Source organism: Myxocyprinus asiaticus, chromosome 23 (assembly GCF_019703515.2).
Source record: "Myxocyprinus asiaticus isolate MX2 ecotype Aquarium Trade chromosome 23, UBuf_Myxa_2, whole genome shotgun sequence".
NCBI classification, from domain to species: Eukaryota; Metazoa; Chordata; class Actinopteri; order Cypriniformes; family Catostomidae; genus Myxocyprinus; species Myxocyprinus asiaticus.
The window spans coordinates 44,497,769-44,516,949 of NC_059366.1; the positions used below are offsets into that span (position 1 = coordinate 44,497,769).

Genomic DNA, 19,181 nt, shown 5'->3' on the forward strand with positions numbered 1-19,181 from the left:
ATCAAAAAGTAAGTTTTTGGAGGCTTTACGCTATTCTCCACGGCATCCACACACAACTCACCACGCGCCCCACCGAGAGCGAGAACCACATTATAGCGACCACGAGGAGGTTTCCCCAACGTGACTCTACCCTCCCTAGCAACTGGGCCAATTTGGTTGCTTAGGAGACCTAGCTGGAGTCACTCGGCACGCCCTGGATTCGAACTCGCGAATCCAGGTGTGGTAGTCAGCGTTTTTACTCGCTGAGCTACCCAGGCCCCCCATGAAACAGTATTTATAAATTAATTTATGGTCTTTTTTCTGCATGTCTCTGTACCTTGGTGTTTGTGCGGTTGTTCTGCAGACAGTCTTGTAGAACATTTTCATACTTCTTCATGAGACCGCCTCGGCTCTGGCCGGACGATGGGGATGCGCTGTCATATCCAGAGGTGATGGACGAGCCCGAGTCGGACGAATCAACCGAGAGCAAGGATGTGACCTCAGTGTCCAGAGAGCCAGAGTCTGAGTCTTGGATGCTTTCTTTGAAGTCAGACGTCACGGATGAGGTCTGTCTGTCCCGTTGACGCCAGGACATGTCCAAGTCCGCTAGCCACAACGCTTTGTCCAATAGGAGCCCTTTTTCTTTCACTGACTGACTAATTGACAGCTGGCCTAATGTGAAAACCTCTGATTCTGATTGGCTAAGTGGCACGGGGTTAATCTCTGAATGGCTAACTGAATCCTCTTTAAACTTATTGATGAAAACAGTTTGAGGTTTTAAAGTATCTGAGCTGGACAGTTCAGATCTTAATTGGTCCCATGAAGTCGAATCAAATGGTTTGTTTACAAATTGGAATGAAGAAGTCTTACTTGTGGTTGTATCATGTAATAAATCACTTGTTTCTAGTGACTGTTGAATGAAACTAAAGCTGGAATTGAAAACTTCACGTGGTGGGACTGTTCTAGAAGTGTCTTCAACTTGGATGCCACGTAAACTGCAAGTTTTGGATGAATTCTGGTCGTTCGAAGAGTTGTCTTTCTGAAAATCCTCCTTAAGCCATTTCTCACTGGAGTTGCTTGGCAATTCAGAAGCACCCTTTTGAGTGTTCTCACTAGTGGATGGGCCACAAATGGGGGTTATGGAATTTTTGTTGGAATCACATGGCGTCTCAGCAGCCAAACCGACAGCAGCATCCACTCGCATGTATCCCGGCCACCTGAAACTTCTCCTGCGATAGCTTCCCGACGCTGCAGCTGTGCTCGCACCACCTGTTGGGAAAGGGATTACTGATTAAACCTCTTAGCCTTGACAACAAACTGAAAAAAGTACTAATAGTTGGGCATCCAACATATGGACTTTTACAATGACTTTTTGTAAACAACAAATAACTCATGACAGCTACCATCACGTGCATGAGCCATAAACTGTTCCTGTGACCAGTGTGACAAATGCAAACCAGCTGTTGCGAAATTCAACACTGATGTACACATAAAAAGTAAACTACAAGAATAGAAAATATGGCCCATTCTTGATTTACTTTATATATGTATATAAAAAAATCATAGTTTAATAACTTTAACTGCTCTAATTAACTTGAATAGCTTTTGTTAACACCGGCTTTTTAAATGTATTGTTTGATTTATTATAAGACAACTCTTTAGGTTTCTAAAACTAATACTTGCACATCCAATTTCATGCAGCACCCATAGGACAGAAAAAAACACCATTAAAACAATAATAAATTTAGCGTATTAAGATTTACACATTTAAATTTCATAACAAAATTCCATCAAATGTGTAATTTTTAAGTAAATTAAATCAAGCAAGCTTAAAATATTTAGTTTTTTTATTCTATTTTGTTAAAAATCTCAATTTCCATTTCAATTAGACGTAATGTTTTTTTAATGCAAACTTGATATCACAATTGTTTCTTTTTAGACAGCAATACGATTAAAAAGAAAGCTAACGGAGACTGAAAGTGAATTCTCAACAGATCTTGAGATCTCAACATGAACAAACAGTTTGCATCAAATTTGTTCAAGACCAAAATATGCAATCTACATTCATTTTACAGCTGTACATTCAACAATGTCTCATTTGTTTGTAGTTTTATTTCTCTAACAGAATTTTAGGGGGGGAATCATTCACATCTATAAAGGAAACAATACTGAGGACACCATTAAGTTTCCTGAGCAATGAAAGCATCTTAAACTCATGAACATTATGTTACAGTGGCAACAGTTTTGCAAAACTACATTACGAGCTTTATTACGTTTTGCTGCAGTTTCCCAGTGAAATGTCCAGCAGGGGGCGCCAAAAGCAAGAGAAATGTTGTCGCAATCAGGTGAGGTTTTTAAACTGAATATTAGATGGAGGTTTTAATGAGTAAAACGTACCTCCCTAATCTAAAACTTTAACCTAAACCTAACCAACAGTGATCTAAAATCAAATGCAACATCAAAAGCACATTTTCTGTAGCAACCACGTCAATTCTATTTCACTTACGTGTCATCTTGCGAGCCTGGCTGTGCTCGAGCCTCAATCTTCTGAGTCCAGAGTACCACACAAGCTAAACATAACTACACAAGCATATAGATGTAGGTCGGTTTGTAATACTAATGCTAAAATGTATCATTTTTCAAATGATGCGTTATAGTAAAAGTGTTTCTACGTATATTATAAAATAGCAGGGTGTGAGTAATAGTGCGAAAAGTGTGTTTATAAAGTCATAATCAGCTTATTGTACTCATGATTTGTGTGAAAGTGAATAAAATGCACAGTTGTTGTAGTGCCTCTCGTGTTCATTTCACCAGGAAACTGTGTTAAATCATAGAATGAGACACGTAAAAGTCAGTTTGCAAAAATGTTGTTATAATAACGTTAATTCTATGAGACTAGGTTGCATGAAAGAGCAATCTCCGGGCAACACATTCTAGGTAAATTAGTCAAAATCTGTGGCTGCTTTACAAGGGAGCATACTTTATAAATGTGTTGTTGAAAGACAAATGTTCAGCATTTTGAAAACTGACTGTAAGATGCGTAAAAATGGGTTAATGTGTTCAAATGCATAAATGAGACATTGTAGAATCATGCTCTCCAAAATCAAAACTGACAACAACACATTTGTCCGTTGTTATGAGGATGAAGAGGAGGGATCGCTGGAAAACTCTGCAATGGTTTCTTTTTTTGCAGCTGTGATCGCCTCAAAAGCCATTTCCCACAAACCCTCACTGTAACCCTGTTGAAAGGGTCTGTCTGTCTGTCCAGTTTACAGAGTGTGGAACAGCTACAGAGCCCGAGACATTAAATGTCTCTCACTTATCTCTTTCAAACATAAACACAATCTCACACGAGTGAAGTAACTGTGTGTCCATTCTGACTTCTGTGAAAACCAAATGAACAGGCTTGTTGAAAAGTTGACAAGGTTCTGACTCAAAACTAGTTTCTCTTTTGCAGAGTCACACCCTGATTCAAGAAAAAGTTTCATAGTTATATGTGCCAAAAACATTCACAGTTTTTATTAGAGGTTTGTTGGTATTGACATGTCATATTTTATTTAGCCTCTGTATACATCAACCTGAGTAGGTCAATGATTTGATTTGAGAGTGAAGAGTGACTAAAATTTCACTGTGTTCTTCATACAAAATGCTCATATTACTCTAGAAGACTTGGAATATGACGCATGAGTCACATGGGCAACTTTTATGACACTATTTCACTATCAACTGTTATTGTTTTAAGATCAGCGATCACGTCGTTCTGTAGACGAATGAAAGTAAGTCATATTGCTTTGGAACAATATTATGGTGAGAAAATTATCATTTTTGGGGGAACCGTTCCATTACTTTTTAAGTAGGGCCGTCGATTTAAAAAACTTCACGCAGTTAATCATGCCCCCTGATGCGTAAGCAAATTCCGTAATAAAAGCAGGCCCGGCTCCACAGGGGGGGCCTGGGTGGGCCTGGCCCACCCAATCATGAACTTGGCCCACCTTGAGAACTACACCTACACCCACCCCTCCAACTGTTCGGCCCACCCAGCGGGTCCTATGGCCCACCTTACATCTTAGAGCTGGAGCCAGGCCTGAATAAAAGTACAGATTTTCCTACCATTCAAGCTTGAATTACGTGTTTTTATGAGCCATGTCAATAGGTGGCAGCGCGTCTCACAAGCAAGCCTCACAATCCTCACAAGCAGCGCAGCCACAGAATGAGAACCGCTCACTGAGGAAGGGCAACAGGTGGGCAAATCACAACAGAATACAGAAATCTTGAGACGTGATTTAAAAAATGTCCACTACTTTGAAATTTAAGTTTAGCATCTTAAAAATGTGCCATTTATGATGCTGAACACTAGCAAGACGCTCCAAACGTGTCCGTCTAAAGCCACAGTAGAATTGGTGCATCTGCGTTGCTGATTGCTCTGCGCACAGTATGCATGATGTAAATTTCATCATAATCCAGTCCACAAGGCATGACCGCGCACCGGCTAGATTATCTCGACTCGCGGACGCGGTCATCGTCTGTGTGCATCGTTGGTGCATGCACCGGCCATTGACTCTACTAATAGAGTATCACAAAGAAGTTGTAGTGGGCATGCGTCAAACGCGTTCCTATTCACTCGCGGTTAGAGGAGTATACTCACAAAGGCAACGTGGTCGACCAGGCTCGAGCCGATCCGGAACACACAAAAACTAAGTATTCCTGGGCCTTGAGGCATGCACATATACATAGAGTGACAATTAAAAATAGCACAGACAAAACGAAAGAATGCGTCCTGTGGGAACTGGACACATTGACAAACTCAATGCAAAACAGATTGCTGTCAACTGTAGGCTTGTTCAATGATATGAGAATAAGACAGAGAATGTTTTAGGTCAGTTAGGATCACTACTTTATTTTAAATGTCAGAATAATAGTAGAGAGAATGATTTATTTCAGCTTTAATTTCTTTTATCACATTTAGCTTGGGTCAAATGTTTTGGGTAGCCTTCCACAAGCTTCTCATAATAAGTTGCTGGAATTTTGGTCCATTCCTCCAGACAGAACTGGTGTAACTGAGTCAGGTTTGTAGGCCTCCTTGATCGCACACGCTTGTTCAGTTCTGCCCACAAATGTTCTATCAGATTGAAGTCAGGGCTTTGTGATGGCCACTCCAATATCTTGACTTTGTTGTCCTTAAGCCATTTTGCCACAAATTTGGAGGTATGCTTGCGGTCATTGTCCATTTGGAAGACCCATTTGTGACCGAGCTTTAACTTCCTGGCTGATGTCTTGAGATGCTGCTTCAATATATCCACATAATTTTCCTTCCTCATGATGCCATCTATTTTGTGAAGTGCACCAGTCCCTCCTGCAGCAAAGCACCCCCACAACATGATGCTGCCACCCCCATGCTTCACGGTTGGGATGGTGATCTTCGGCTTGCAAGCCTCACCCTTTTTCCTCCAAACATAATGATGGTCATTATGGCTAAACAGTTCAATTTTTGTTTCATCAGACCAGGAGACATTTCTCCAAAAAGTAAGATCTTTGTCCCCATGTGCACTTGTAAACTGTAGTCCGGCTTTTTTATGGTGGTTTTGGAGCAGTGGCTTCTTCCTTGCTGAGCAGCCTTTCAGGTTATGTCAATATAGGACTCCTTTTACTGTGGATATAGATACCTGTTTCCTCCAGCATCTTCACAAGGTCCTTTGCTGTTGTTCTGGGATTGATCTGCACTTTTCACACCAAACTACATTCATCTCTAGGAGACAGAATGCGTCTCCTTCCTGAGCGGTATGATGGCTACGTGGTCCCATGGTGTTTATACTTGCATACAATTGTTTGTACAGATGAACGAGGTACCTTCAGGCGTTTGGAAATTGCTCCCAAGGATGAACCAGACTTATGGAGGTCCACAATTTTTTCTGAGGTTTTGGCTGATTTCTTTTTTATTTTCCCATGATGTCAAGCAAAGAGGCACTGAGTTTGAAGGTAGGCCTTAAAATACATCCACAGGTACACCTCCAATTGTCTCCAATTAGCCAATTAGCCTATCAGAAACTAATTGGATAATTGCCAAAAGGCTTGACATCATTTTCTGTAATTTTCCAAGCTGCTTAAAGGCACAGTTAACTTAGTGTATGTAAACTTCTGACCCACTGGAATTGTGATATAGTCAATTAAAAGTGAAACAATCTGTCTGTAAACAATTGATGGAAAAATTACTCATGTCATGCACAAAGTAGATGTCCTAAATGACTTGACAAAACTATAGTTTGCTAATATAAAATCTGTGGAGTGGTTAAAAAGATTTGTTTTAATGACTTCAACCTACGTGTATGTTAACTTATGATTTCAATTGTATGCCCTATATACACATTACATTTATACATATTTTAATTATTATGCAGTTTTTTATATGAATTATCTTTATTTGGGTGCCTTTTGCAGCAAATAATGACGTATGTGATTAATTGCGATTAATTCGATTAAACGGCATGTCATGTAATTAATTCAATTAAAATTTGCAATCAATTGACAGCCCTACTTCTAATGCATTTCAATCTTTACCATGAATTACACTGAGCTAATTAAGAGCAGATGATGTCATAATTGAAGAACGTTTTCAAAAGAGAGAGCGGAACTCAAGTTAAGCGCTGCATCCTCTCAAAGAAGCTTTTAACTTTAACAAAGCTACGGTAATGAACAGTCAGTTCATTTTGCACAACAAACTTGAGCACATCACAATCAATCAGCACTCACATTCCAAACACAACTGAGAAACACCATCCTCCATCTGTCACAGACACAGTATAGGTCAGCTTTACATCAATGAACCTTAAATACAGTGGACAGGTAACGTTGACAGCAACAGTGATACCTTAAACTCAAATTGCACTGAGCACACCATCTAAAGGGAAGGATACTGTCATAAGGCTCTTTTAAGACACATGTTTGCTACAATTACCTAAATGATCATTTAAATCCCTCTATTTAAAGTATTTAAAAAGGAGTAAAAAAAGAGCAGTCAATTTAAAGTGGTAATTCAGCGCGATTATTTATATAAAAAATGTATGCAATTAATCATGCCCCTAGACAGTAATCAGGAATATTCCTTCCATCGATCATCCAGCTGTACAAAGAACAAACCACACTCAGACTTGCTTGTCACCAGCGACTTGATGACAACGCGTTCTTGCTTTCAAACACAGCTGGACGGAGCGCAATTCCGACTGCAAGGATCTGGAGACATTATAAACCACGTTTAACTTGACATAGCGACCTAAAAACGGTATGTTTATGATGTGACGCAACCAAAAGTGAGACGTTCCAAAAGCATCCATCTGATGCATGTGTACATTGAAGCGCCCTTAGAAAAGCCCTTATAATAAATCTATCTCAGACAAGTGGAATAATTCAATTGCAAAATGGATTACTGTGCACTGTAGGCCAATGATAGGCTTTTGTTCAAACAAAGCAGGCACATGTTGTTTCTGCCATTGCATCAAAGTTGTGAGATCTTAGTTTGACAAACAAGAAGTGTCTAAAGACTTTCTGTCCCCATTTTGAACACTCTATTTATTATTTTATCATTACAAAATTTAAAACAAAATGCAATTTTTGTGAATTGCTTTGCTTGAAAAAAAGGTGTGATTTCTACTACACTATGTGGCCAAATGTTTGTGACTCCTGAAATCCACAGTAGCCGCTTAGACAGTTAAAAAACCTAAACTTGAGTCAGTACATCATAACAGTTTGTTTTAACAGCTTTAACACAATTTACACTATTTAATCCATGCTTCAAACAAATTTTATATGTATTTTTTTAAATGTAAAGACACAGTTTTCACATGAACTGACTGCCCTGAGAGAAACGTGTGTGTTTACCTTAATCGGTTAGAGAGGCCCTCACAAAACTTCCTTGGCCTCTCATTGGCCACTCGTGATCACTTCACAGAAACAACGGAATGTGGAGGAGCTCATAAAGAGCAGAAGGGAATGTTTGAGGAGCAAACTAATCCATTTCAGATTCTCCCCCAGAGATGTTTGGCCAGTTGAGCTGATTTACCACAGTAAACATGTGTATGTAGTGTGACACAGTGAGTGACAGCAGCAACTTTGAGGAAGTGAGAGTTTGTCAGGCTTTTTCTGCAACTTCTCTGTCTTTTTTAACACAAGAGTCAGTGTAGAGATTGTGAAGCACAGTGAGAGAAAGCTCAGCTGTTCCTGTACAGCCACAATATATTGTTCATGTTGTTTACACAATTGCACTGAAGTTGTCTGAAGAACATAAAAATTGGTGGTCAATTACAACAGACAGATAGAATGAGAGAACAATAGATAGAATGATAGATAGAGTGATAGATATAACGACAGACAGACAGACAGACAGACAGACAGACAGATAGATAGATACAGTTGTGCTCAAAAGTTTGTATACTCTTGCAGAAATTGTGAAATATTGGCATTGATTTTGAAATTATGACTGATCATGCAAAAAAAAAAAAAAAAAGTAAAGTAAAAATGGTGATCATATGAAGCCATTTATTATCACATAGTTTTTTGGCTCCTTTTTAAATCATAATGATAACAGAAATCACCCAAATGGCCCTGATCAAAAGTTTTCATACCCTTGAATGTTTGGCCTCGTTACAGACACACAAGGTGACACACACAGGTTTAAATGGCAATTAAAGGTTAATTTCCCACACCTGTGGCTTTTTAAATTGCAATTAGTGTCTGTGTATAAACAGTCAATGAGTTTGTTAGCTCTCACGTGGATGCACTGAGCAGGCTAGATACTGAGCCATGGGGAGCGTAAAAGAACTGTCAAAAGACCTGCGTAACAACATAATGGAACTTTATAAAGATGGAAAAGGATATAAAAAGATACCCAAAGCCTTGAAAATGCCAGTCAGTACTGTTCAATCACTTATTAAGAAGTGGAAAATTCGGGGATCTCTTGATACCAAGCCAAGGTCAGGTAGACCAAGAAAGATTTCAGCCACAACTGCCAGAAGAATTGTTCGGGATACAAAGAAAAACCCACAGGTAACCTCAGGAGAAATACAGGCTGCTCTGGAAAAAGACGGTGTGGTTGTTTCAAGGAGCACAATACTTGTTGACCCCTCTCCAAACATAGCGCTTATGGTTGTGACCATAAAGCTCTATTTTGGTCTCATCACTGTTGTGAGGCTTGTCAAGGTGTTGTCGGGCATATTGTAACCGGGCTTTTTTTGTGTCATTGGCACAGTAAAGGCTTCTTTCTGGCAACTCGACCATGCAGCTCATTTTTGTTCAAGTATCGTCGTATTGTGCTCCTTGAAACAACCACACCGTCTTTTTCCAGAGCAGCCTGTATTTCTCCTGAGGTTACCTGTGGGTTTTTCTTTGTATCCCGAACAATTCTTCTGGAAGTTGTGGCTGAAATCTTTCTTGGTCTACCTGACCTTGGCTTGGTATCAAGAGATCCCCGAATTTTCCACTTCTTAATAAGTGATTGAACAGTACTGACTGGCATTTTCAAGGCTTTGGATATCTTTTTATATCCTTTTCCATCTTTATAAAGTTCCATTACCTTGTTACGCAGGTCTTTTGACAGTTCTTTTCTGCTCCCCATGGCTCAGTATCTAGCCTGCTCAGTGCATCCACGTGAGAGCTAACAAACTCATTGACTATTTATACACAGACACTAATTGCAATTTAAAAAGCCTGTCATCAGACAGACAGATGACAGACAGACAGATGATATATAGACAGACAGACAGACAGATCGATAGACAGACAGACAGATAGATAGATAGATGACAGGCAGACAGACAGACATACAGACAGATCGATCGATCGATAGACAGACAGACAGACAGATAGATTGACCATCAGACAGACAGACAGACGACAGACACATAGACAGATGATATATAGACAGACAGACAGACAGACATACAGATGACAGACAGACGACAGACACATAGACATGATATATAGACAGACAGACAGATCGATCGACAGACAGACTGATAGATAGACAGACACATAGACAGATGATATATAGACAGACAGACACACAGACAGATGATATATAGACAGATCGACAGACAGACATACAGACAGACAGACACATAGACATGATATATAGACAGACAGATCGATAGACAGACACATAGACAGATGATATATAGACAGACAGACAGACAGATAGATATACAGACAGATAGATAGATCGACAGACAGACAGACAGATTGACTGTCAGACAGACAGATGACAGACAGATCGACAGACAGACATACAGACAGACAGACAGATCGATAGACAGACAGATCGATAGACAGATAGATAGATGACAGACAGACAGACGACAGACACATAGACATGATATATAGACAGACAGACAGATAGATATACAGACATACAGACAGATCGATCGATCGATAGACAGACAGACAGATAGATTGACAGACAGGCAGACACAGACAGATGATACATAGACAGACAGACAGACACGGACAGACAGATATACAGATGACAGACAGACGCATAGGCATGATATATAGACAGACAGACAGACAGACAGATATACAGTACAGACAGATCGATCGATCAATAGACAGATAGATAGATAGATTGACAGACAGGCAGACACATAGACATGATATATAGACAGACAGACAGATAGATATACAGACATACAGACAGATAGATATACAGACATACAGACAGATCGATCGATCAATAGACAGACAGATAGATAGATTGACAGACAGGCAGACACATAGACAGATGATACATAGACAGACAGACAGACACAGACAGACAGATATACAGATGACAGACAGACGACAGACACATAGACATGATATATAGACAGACAGACAGATCGATCGATAGACAGACAGATGACAGACAGACACATAGACAGATGATATATAGACAGACAGACAGACAGATAGATTGACAGTCAGACAGACAGATGACAGACAGACAGACAGACAGATCGATCGACAGACAGACAGACAGACAGATAGTCCAGCTGGACCAAGTTAGAGTAAAATAACAAAATTGATTTTAATTAATTGTCAGTTCTTTACAGAACATGATTGTTTTCTACCATAATTTGTTATGTTACGGATTCATGCAGACGGGAATTTGACAAACAAAAGAAGCCCCTCCAAACTGTGTTTAAAATTAGCAGCTGCAATTCTGCTTAAGTTCTGCCATAGATCTCGACACACTTCCTGTTCGGTCACAGACAAGAAACAAACCAGCTGAAAACAAAACGACTCTGCACACTCACACACACACAACCAAGTGGACTGAAGAAACTATTTGAACAAAAACAAGTCTGGAAATTAAATGAGGAAAAAGAACTATGAAAATGTGGCCAAACACAAATTAAAATCAATAATTATCTCTGCTGAATGCTTTAGGAATCACTCACTCAAAATCAGATTCAGCCATCATTTATTCACCCTCATGTCATTCCGAACCTGTATGATCTCTTTTTGTTCTTTAAACAAGATAGACATTTTTAAAAATGTTCACGCTACTCACTGGCATACAACCAAAGTATTTAGTGACTATCAAGTAGCTGCCAAGCTCCAAAAAGAACAAATAAAGTAGTCCATGTGACTCGTTCACTATATTCCAAAACATCTGAAGCCAAACAATAGTTTAGGGCCCTATGAAATCTACTTTATTTTTTCTGTGTTTTTAATTCCATATTCAACATTTTAACTCAATTTTATCAACAAAAGGATGTCTATGCAAACTAATTCATTAAAACATTAATCACAATAGAAAATCAAAATAAAACAATTAAGTTTGAACATAATATTTAATTATTTTTATCAAATAAAGTGCTTTTAAACAGAACCTCACAGCACAATCCAAAGTTTAGTATTTAATATATAATACATTATTATTACTACAGTGAATATTACATAACTATAGAGTAGCGATATGTATTTCGGGCACATTTTATTTTTTACATTTAAATCAAACTTTTATTCCTTGGTTCCGTCCACATTTTCCACATCGCTGAAATCACAGGGCCCTAACAGCTTGACAACCAATGGCAATGTGCCAAGTTTGAATATGCAGAAGTGTGAATGAGATTTGAGATGGTGTCTGCTTTCATTTTGTGTAAATAAAAAAAAAAACAAATGATCTCCTGTTGTGCTCTGCAAAAGAAAGTCATTCAGCTTTGGAACAACATGAGGTTGAGTAAATGATGACAAGATTTTCATTTTTGGGCGAACTGTTCATTTAAGACAATTCTTCCAAAGCATTTTATGGCTGTATGTTCCATTTACCCATCTGACAAAAGAATAGGCACCTTAAATCTGTGTTAAAGATGCCATGAAGACCTGAATCGTGGATGTAGAGCAGAAGCAGAGACTCTGGCACAGACTGACAGCACAGGTGTTTCCTGTGGTCATGATGCCAGTTGACCCTAGTCTCAGTCATGCCAATTAGCAGGTGTGCCAACTGCACACAATGGCACTGCCACCATCAATAGACAACAGTAAAGTTGTGTTATAAACACTTTACCACACTTTTGTTCTTGTCTGGTAACATGGCAAATAAATATATAACTGTAACTTTAAACTACCCCACAACTTGATTTTGCTGAGTTTCACTTTTCTCCAGAAAAGTGGGTACAAACAATATTATTTCGGGAAGCAAAATATGAATTGCAGCATCTTATGGGGTATTATGGTTGGAAAGGTGCTTTTTCATATCACAGTTATATAAACTTTTCTAACCTTTTACATTTATGCATTTGGCAGACACTTTTATCCAAAGCAACTTACAGTGCACTTATTACAGGGACAATCCCCCTGGAGCAACCTGGAGTTAAGTGCCTTGCTCAAGGACACAATGGTGGTGGCTGTGGGGATTTGAACCAACAACCTTCTGATTACCAGTTATGTGCTTTAGTCCACTACACCACCACCACTCACCACTCTTTTGATGGGAATCTAAAAATATCTCTGATGCAAAGATAAACAAAGACTTCTTTCCAAAAGACCTTATTTCACTGTGGGAATCAAAATACACAAAAGAACGAAAGAAAACATGTATTTTTAATGTTTAAAAAAACATCCAATTAGCCACATTATGGATTACTAAAAAGTACTTGTATATGTCATGGTATATGATCATATATAATGTATACATATACTGTATGTGTGTATATACACTTACCGGCCACTTTATTAGGAACACCCGTACATCTACTTATTCATGTGATTATCTAATCAGCCAATCGTGTGGCTGCAGTGTATAAAATCATGCAGATATGGGTCAGTTAATGTTCACATCAACCATCAGAATGGGGAAAAAATGTGATCTCAGTGATTTGGACCGTGGCATGAGTGTTGGCGCCAGATGGGCGGGTTTGAGCATTTCTGGGATTTTCACACACAACAGTCTCTAGAATTTACTCCGAATGGTGCCAAAAACAAAAAACATCCAGTGAGCGGCAGTTCTGCTGACGGAAACGCCTTGATGATGAGAGAGGTCAACAGAGAATGGCCAGACTGGTTTGAACTTTGAAGCCCCTAAAAGCCCATAAAGGCAGCATAAAAGTAATCCATACGACTTCAGAAGATATGATAGGTGTGGGTGAGAAACAGACCAAATGTAGCGCTCTGGGCATGCGTCAAGCACTAGGAAATGCAATCGAGCTTGAAATCAAAATCGTGTTTTCTAACCCAAAATTGTTTTGATCGCTTCAGAAGACATGGATTAAACCACTAGAGTCGTATGGATTACTTTTATGCTGCCTTTCTGTGATGTTTGGACCTTCAGATTTCTGGCCACCATTCGCTTGCATTGTATGGATCTACAGAGCTGAAATATTCTTCTGAAAATCTTCATTTGGGTTCAGCAGAAGAAAGAAGTGGCTTCAAAGAAGGTACTTCCTACCATGGTATTATAACACTTATCAGTACCAAAAATGCCATTGTAGTACCATGGCTTTGAACATATAGGCTACCATGGTATTTAGGTACTGAGTGGGTATATTTTTGTGTGTCCTAAAAACCATATTAGCACATTATCACCAAAAATACCATGGTACATACAAAAAACACGGTTCTACCCAGGTATTTTGTATAGTGATGGTACATTCTGGTAGGGAATGTAGCTATGGTGGTAATATGATATAGTGATAATAATATCGAGGTTAAGAGTTCATCTATTGATTGTCAGCTCAGTGTTTGTCTTACCTGCCCTCACCGCGCACCGTTGACAATTGGGGTCGTTGTCAGTCTTGTGGGTTGAATTACTCTCCACTTTGATCATACCTGCGAACATCATGATGCTTTAAACCCGCTTCACCTACGGTAGTACAAGTGTAAGTAAGTTCAGCTCCAAACGGCGCGTCTCATGCGCTGAACCGGTAAAACGCGGATGGGCCACCCGTGCGCATGCACATGAAGCCGACGCCGCCGTTTCCAATCCTAAATCAATATTAATTATTAGATCTCAAACCTTCCAAACAACAGTCAACATATAAGAAGCTTTTCAACAATGTAATTTCATCCAATGCTTGAAAGAAAGGAAAAAAGTCCCCCAAAAGTGCGACACAATTATCAAACGAGTTAAATGGTCCATTTCATGCGTACGGAGCGCGCATGAAATCTGAAGAAAGTTCGCGTCTGTATCCTTCTGTTTAATGCCTGTTAACTCTAGAACATTTAGAGATTTTCCGAAATGAAAGCACATCACGCGGAGGGTAACCCGACTGCCAAACAGCCAACGAGAGGCGGAAAGAGCCGCACTTTGTCCCGTTATGTGGCATGTTGAAGAAGTGACGTCTGCTGGAATTTGACTCCACAGCAGAACCCAATTTACATGCTCGAGACTGACTGGGATGGGCTTGTCTGATAAAAGACATGCAGTACCAGTCAAAAGAGTGAACACATCTGACTCACTGTATGATCTAAAGGATTGAGCTTAAATGCATTATAATTCATTTTAAATGCATGAGTCAAAGCAGATACAAGCGTCCAGCAACTCCTTCATACTGTTTAAAGAGCATCGCAGGAGTGTGCAAAGCTGTAATCTAGACAAAGAGTCAAGCAGGACACTTATCTTTTAGTTAAATGATTTTTAGAAATGGTGCACCCCATGTGAGATGAATGGACAATACAATGTTCTCAAAAATCTATTATAACACTACAATACTGGACCTAAATGAACAACAAGGTATGGTTGATATTAAATTTCCATGGAATTGCATATGTAAAATGTCAGTTCTATTATTTAGAACTGAAATAAATAAATAAATAAATAAATAAATAATAATAAATAAATACATAAATAATGGAATAATAATAAAAACAGAAGTTCAAAACGTTTTAGAAGTGCAAATAACCTTTTTTTCCCCCACATCAGTCATCACGATTTAATTTTTTATCATATCTTGCATTTATCCTTCATTGTCTCTCTTAAAATTTTGGCTTGTGAAATGATCAACAGATCCAATCCATGTTCAATGGAAAGTATTTATTGTTAGAATAATAGAATAACTTTTGTACCTCTTTGTATGCTCAAATAAATATTTTTAAAAAAGTTTTAATTTATATATATATATATTAATTAAAATGCATAAATCTTAAAAAAATATTCTTATATATATATATATATATAAAATAATATTTTTTTTAAGATTTACGCATTTTAATTTCATAACAAAATTCCATCTGAACTGAACTATGTAATGTTTAACAAAATTACATTAATAAAACAAATTATTTTGCTTTTTTATTTTATTTTATTAAAGCTTACTCAATATGATGGAATTTTGTTATGAAATTGAAATGCATGAATCTTTATTATATATATATATATATATATATATATATATATATATATATATATATATATATATATATATTATATGAATATACATGTTTGCAAGCGTAATTTCTGAGCAAAACAGTGATCTGATGACAAAATGTCAATATCTGCCTATAGTTTTTTTAAATCAGTATTACTATCAGCCAAAAAATTTCATATCGGTGCATCCCTTGTTTTCTGTTCTGAAAATTACAAAATGACCAGGTATCAAAGCTAAAATGTTTGTCAAATGTGCAATAATGCAGCATACAGCACTTGTTGGTAATGTGTTTAAACTTACCACTTCAAACATGATATAAATGAATAAAGTAAAAGTAGCATATAAACATAATAAACTGGAATGAAATACAATTCTGACAATGCACGACAATGTTTTATAAGGTATCATTTTTTACAGTGTTATGATGTTTTTATTGAAGAAGCCTTTATTTTTTGTCACACATTATACATTTGCACATATACAGTGAAATGCTAAGCTGGGGTCAGAGTGCAGGGTCAGCCATGATAGGGCACCACTGGAGCACATAGGGTCAAGGGCCTTGCTCAAGGGCCCAACAGTGGCATCTTGGCGGTGCTGGGGCTTGAGTAACCCAGAGCCTTAACCGCTGAGACTGCCCCTATTGTTGTATGATGAGGTGATTTGAAATATTTTATTAAGAAAATATATTAGGGCTGTCGATTTAACGCACTAATTCAGTGCGATTAATTTTATAAAAAATAAAGTGTAAAAACTTGAAGTACCACCTGTATTCTTCAAGGGGCAGTAAGCGAAACTTCAGCTGTATAGGCAACACACAGCTGTACAGAGAGCAAAACAATCCTTCAGCAGACAGCACAACACAAGGTACGTTCTTGCGTTCAAAACACAGCTTGATGGAGCACAAATCCAAACTTAGGGATCTCAAGACATGTTCTTCTAAGCATTAAACTACGTTTAACTTGACACAGCGACCTAAAAATGGTATGTTTATGACGTGATGCAACCAAAGTGAGATGCTCCAAAAGCATCCGTCTGACGCAGGTGTGCATTGACGGGTCCTTAAACAAGCCCTGATAATACATTTCTTCTGACTGATTGACAAAAGCACTTGCAAAATGGATTGCTGTAAACTGTACGCCATTGATTGGCTTATGTTCAATAATATGCAAATAAACAATACATTAAAGCTGCTTTTTGTATTGTCTTATCAATGCATAACTCTGCCACAATAATGTCATGCATTTTAATTATCTGAATATTTTTTAATATGATATATCAATATACTCAATATAGTAATGCTGCAGAGTAGAAACTTCTATTCAAGGAAAGTGTTTTCTAAAATGTGAATGTGCTGTTATGAGAAAGTAGTGATTCGATTGTGTATATCAGTTATTGCCAGTGAGTGAAAACTGTTCTGTAGCCAGTAGGTTTTGCTTATTCGTTTTAAAAGTTGAGATACACTATTTCAGTCTATTATAATGAAGGAAACACTGGAATAATTAGACATCTGATCCATTCCAAAAGCTTTGGACACTGTTTAAATGCACACACACACACACTCAGCACTCCTGTTGTGTCTTTTTCTCTGATCATAAAGGCGTCTTTCAGCTGGACTGGACTCTGTTCTCTCACACAGCTCCAGGAGGCACCAGCGACCGGATGAACAGTGCTGCTCTTTGTGTTGTGCTCTATAGCCTGTGGAAAGTCTTATTTGAGGTCTGTGTTAGTCTGATAATGCTTTAATTGAGCTAAACTGCTCAGAGTCAAAGACAGCTAAATCTAATTAACATTAACTCTCTGCTCTCGTCACTATGTGCCACAGCAGTGTAAAACAGATAATGACTGTTGTCTTGTTCTGTTGTCAATGTAGGCAACATTTTCTAAAGGAGAATATATGGCGTGCCTCTGACACATACACACTGATATTTGTGATAATGTTCATGACTTTAACCATTGACGTTTGCTTACATTTCTTTACACATCAGGATAACCCTTCTGAAACAGACCAGATTAAACCAGTCTAAGGTGGTTTAGCAGGTACTTCAGCCTAACAAGTTGACAAGGGCCAAAACCCCTCTAAAACCCAAACTAGACCAATTGTACAATGTCCATCTTGAAATGTAGGACTGCTCCACATTATCTTCTGGAACTGGTCATTGGAGTAGGTGGAAATGTACTGCACTTGACATTTATTTCATAATGGTCATGCAGTCTTGGTATCTGCACCATGCAATTACCCAAATTAGCCACTAGGTGTCAGGATTGTATAACTTCATGTTAAGAAGGAACCCTAATCTAAAAAAAAAAACTACCAGAAAACATCCATTGCATATACTGATGTGAATGACTTTCTTTCCTCTGCTTAAAACAAACAAAGATTTTTAGAAGAATATCTCAGCTCTGTAGGTCCATACAATGCAAGTGAATGGTGACCAGAACTTTGCATCTTCAAAAAAGCACATAAAAGCAGCATAAAAGTAATCCATATGACTCCAGTGGTTTAATCCATGTCTTCAGAAGCGATATTACAGGTGTTGGATGAGAACAGATCAATATTTAAGTCCTTTTTTACTATAAATTCTCCACTCTTACTTTCACATTGTTCTTCTTTTATTTTTGGCGACTCGCATTTTTTGTGCATATCGCCACCTAGGAGAATTTATAGTAAAAACAGACTTAAATATTGATCTGTTTCTCACCCATACTTATCATATCGCTTCTGAAGACATGGATTAAACCACTGGAGTCGTATGGATTACTTTTATGCTGCCTTTATGTATTTTTTGGAGCTTCAAATCTTCATTTGTGTTCTTCAGAAGAAAGTCATACACATCTGGGATGGCATGAGGGTAAATGATGAGAGAATTTTCTTTTTTGAGTGAACGATGCCTTTTGAGACGGACCCCTCGCTATTGTACTGTATATAGAGATTAGAACAGAATAATATATTTTTACAGCAGTATTGTGGTGCTAATTTGAACAAAGAGATGCTAATACTATATTACGTAATCAACGTGTGCTAATGGTACAATTGTAGGACAAATTGGCAGTGGCAAAATTAAAAGGAACATTTGTCTCACCCTCCTGTTGTTCCAAACCACTATGACTTTCTTCTGGAAAAAAATAGGAGGATTGTTGAAGAATGTACTGGCCAGTCTTATACTTAAAGTAAATGGGGACTTGGGCTGTCGAGCTCCAAAATGACAACAAAGCACCATAAAATATCATAAAAGTAGTCCATAAAAGCAACTCTACAGCGCTATTCAAAGTCTTCTGAAGCCATCTGATACCAGTTTGTAGAGGAACAGACCGATTTCACAAACAAAGACTTCATTTAGAGCTCACGAGTTATAGACTACTTTCATGACT

General features: G+C 38.1%; 2 protein-coding genes across 3 annotated transcripts in view; one reads left to right on the plus strand and one right to left on the minus strand.

Annotated features, from left to right (window-relative positions):
* Nucleotides 1–14,756, minus strand: part of LOC127414366 (disrupted in schizophrenia 1 protein-like) — a 62,608-nt gene extending 47,852 nt beyond the window's left edge. For both annotated transcript variants that reach the window (XM_051652348.1, XM_051652347.1), the window contains exons 1-2: nt 14,197–14,756; nt 317–1,248 (exon numbers count right to left, since the gene is read on the minus strand). In XM_051652348.1, the coding sequence (XP_051508308.1) occupies nt 317–1,248; nt 14,197–14,287 (1,023 nt within the window). In that variant the 5' untranslated portion in view covers nt 14,288–14,756. The remainder of the gene's footprint in view (nt 1–316; nt 1,249–14,196) is intronic.
* LOC127414395 (keratinocyte proline-rich protein-like) overlaps nt 1–19,181 on the plus strand; it is a 401,795-nt gene that overhangs the window by 346,248 nt on the left and 36,366 nt on the right. The window lies entirely within an intron of this gene.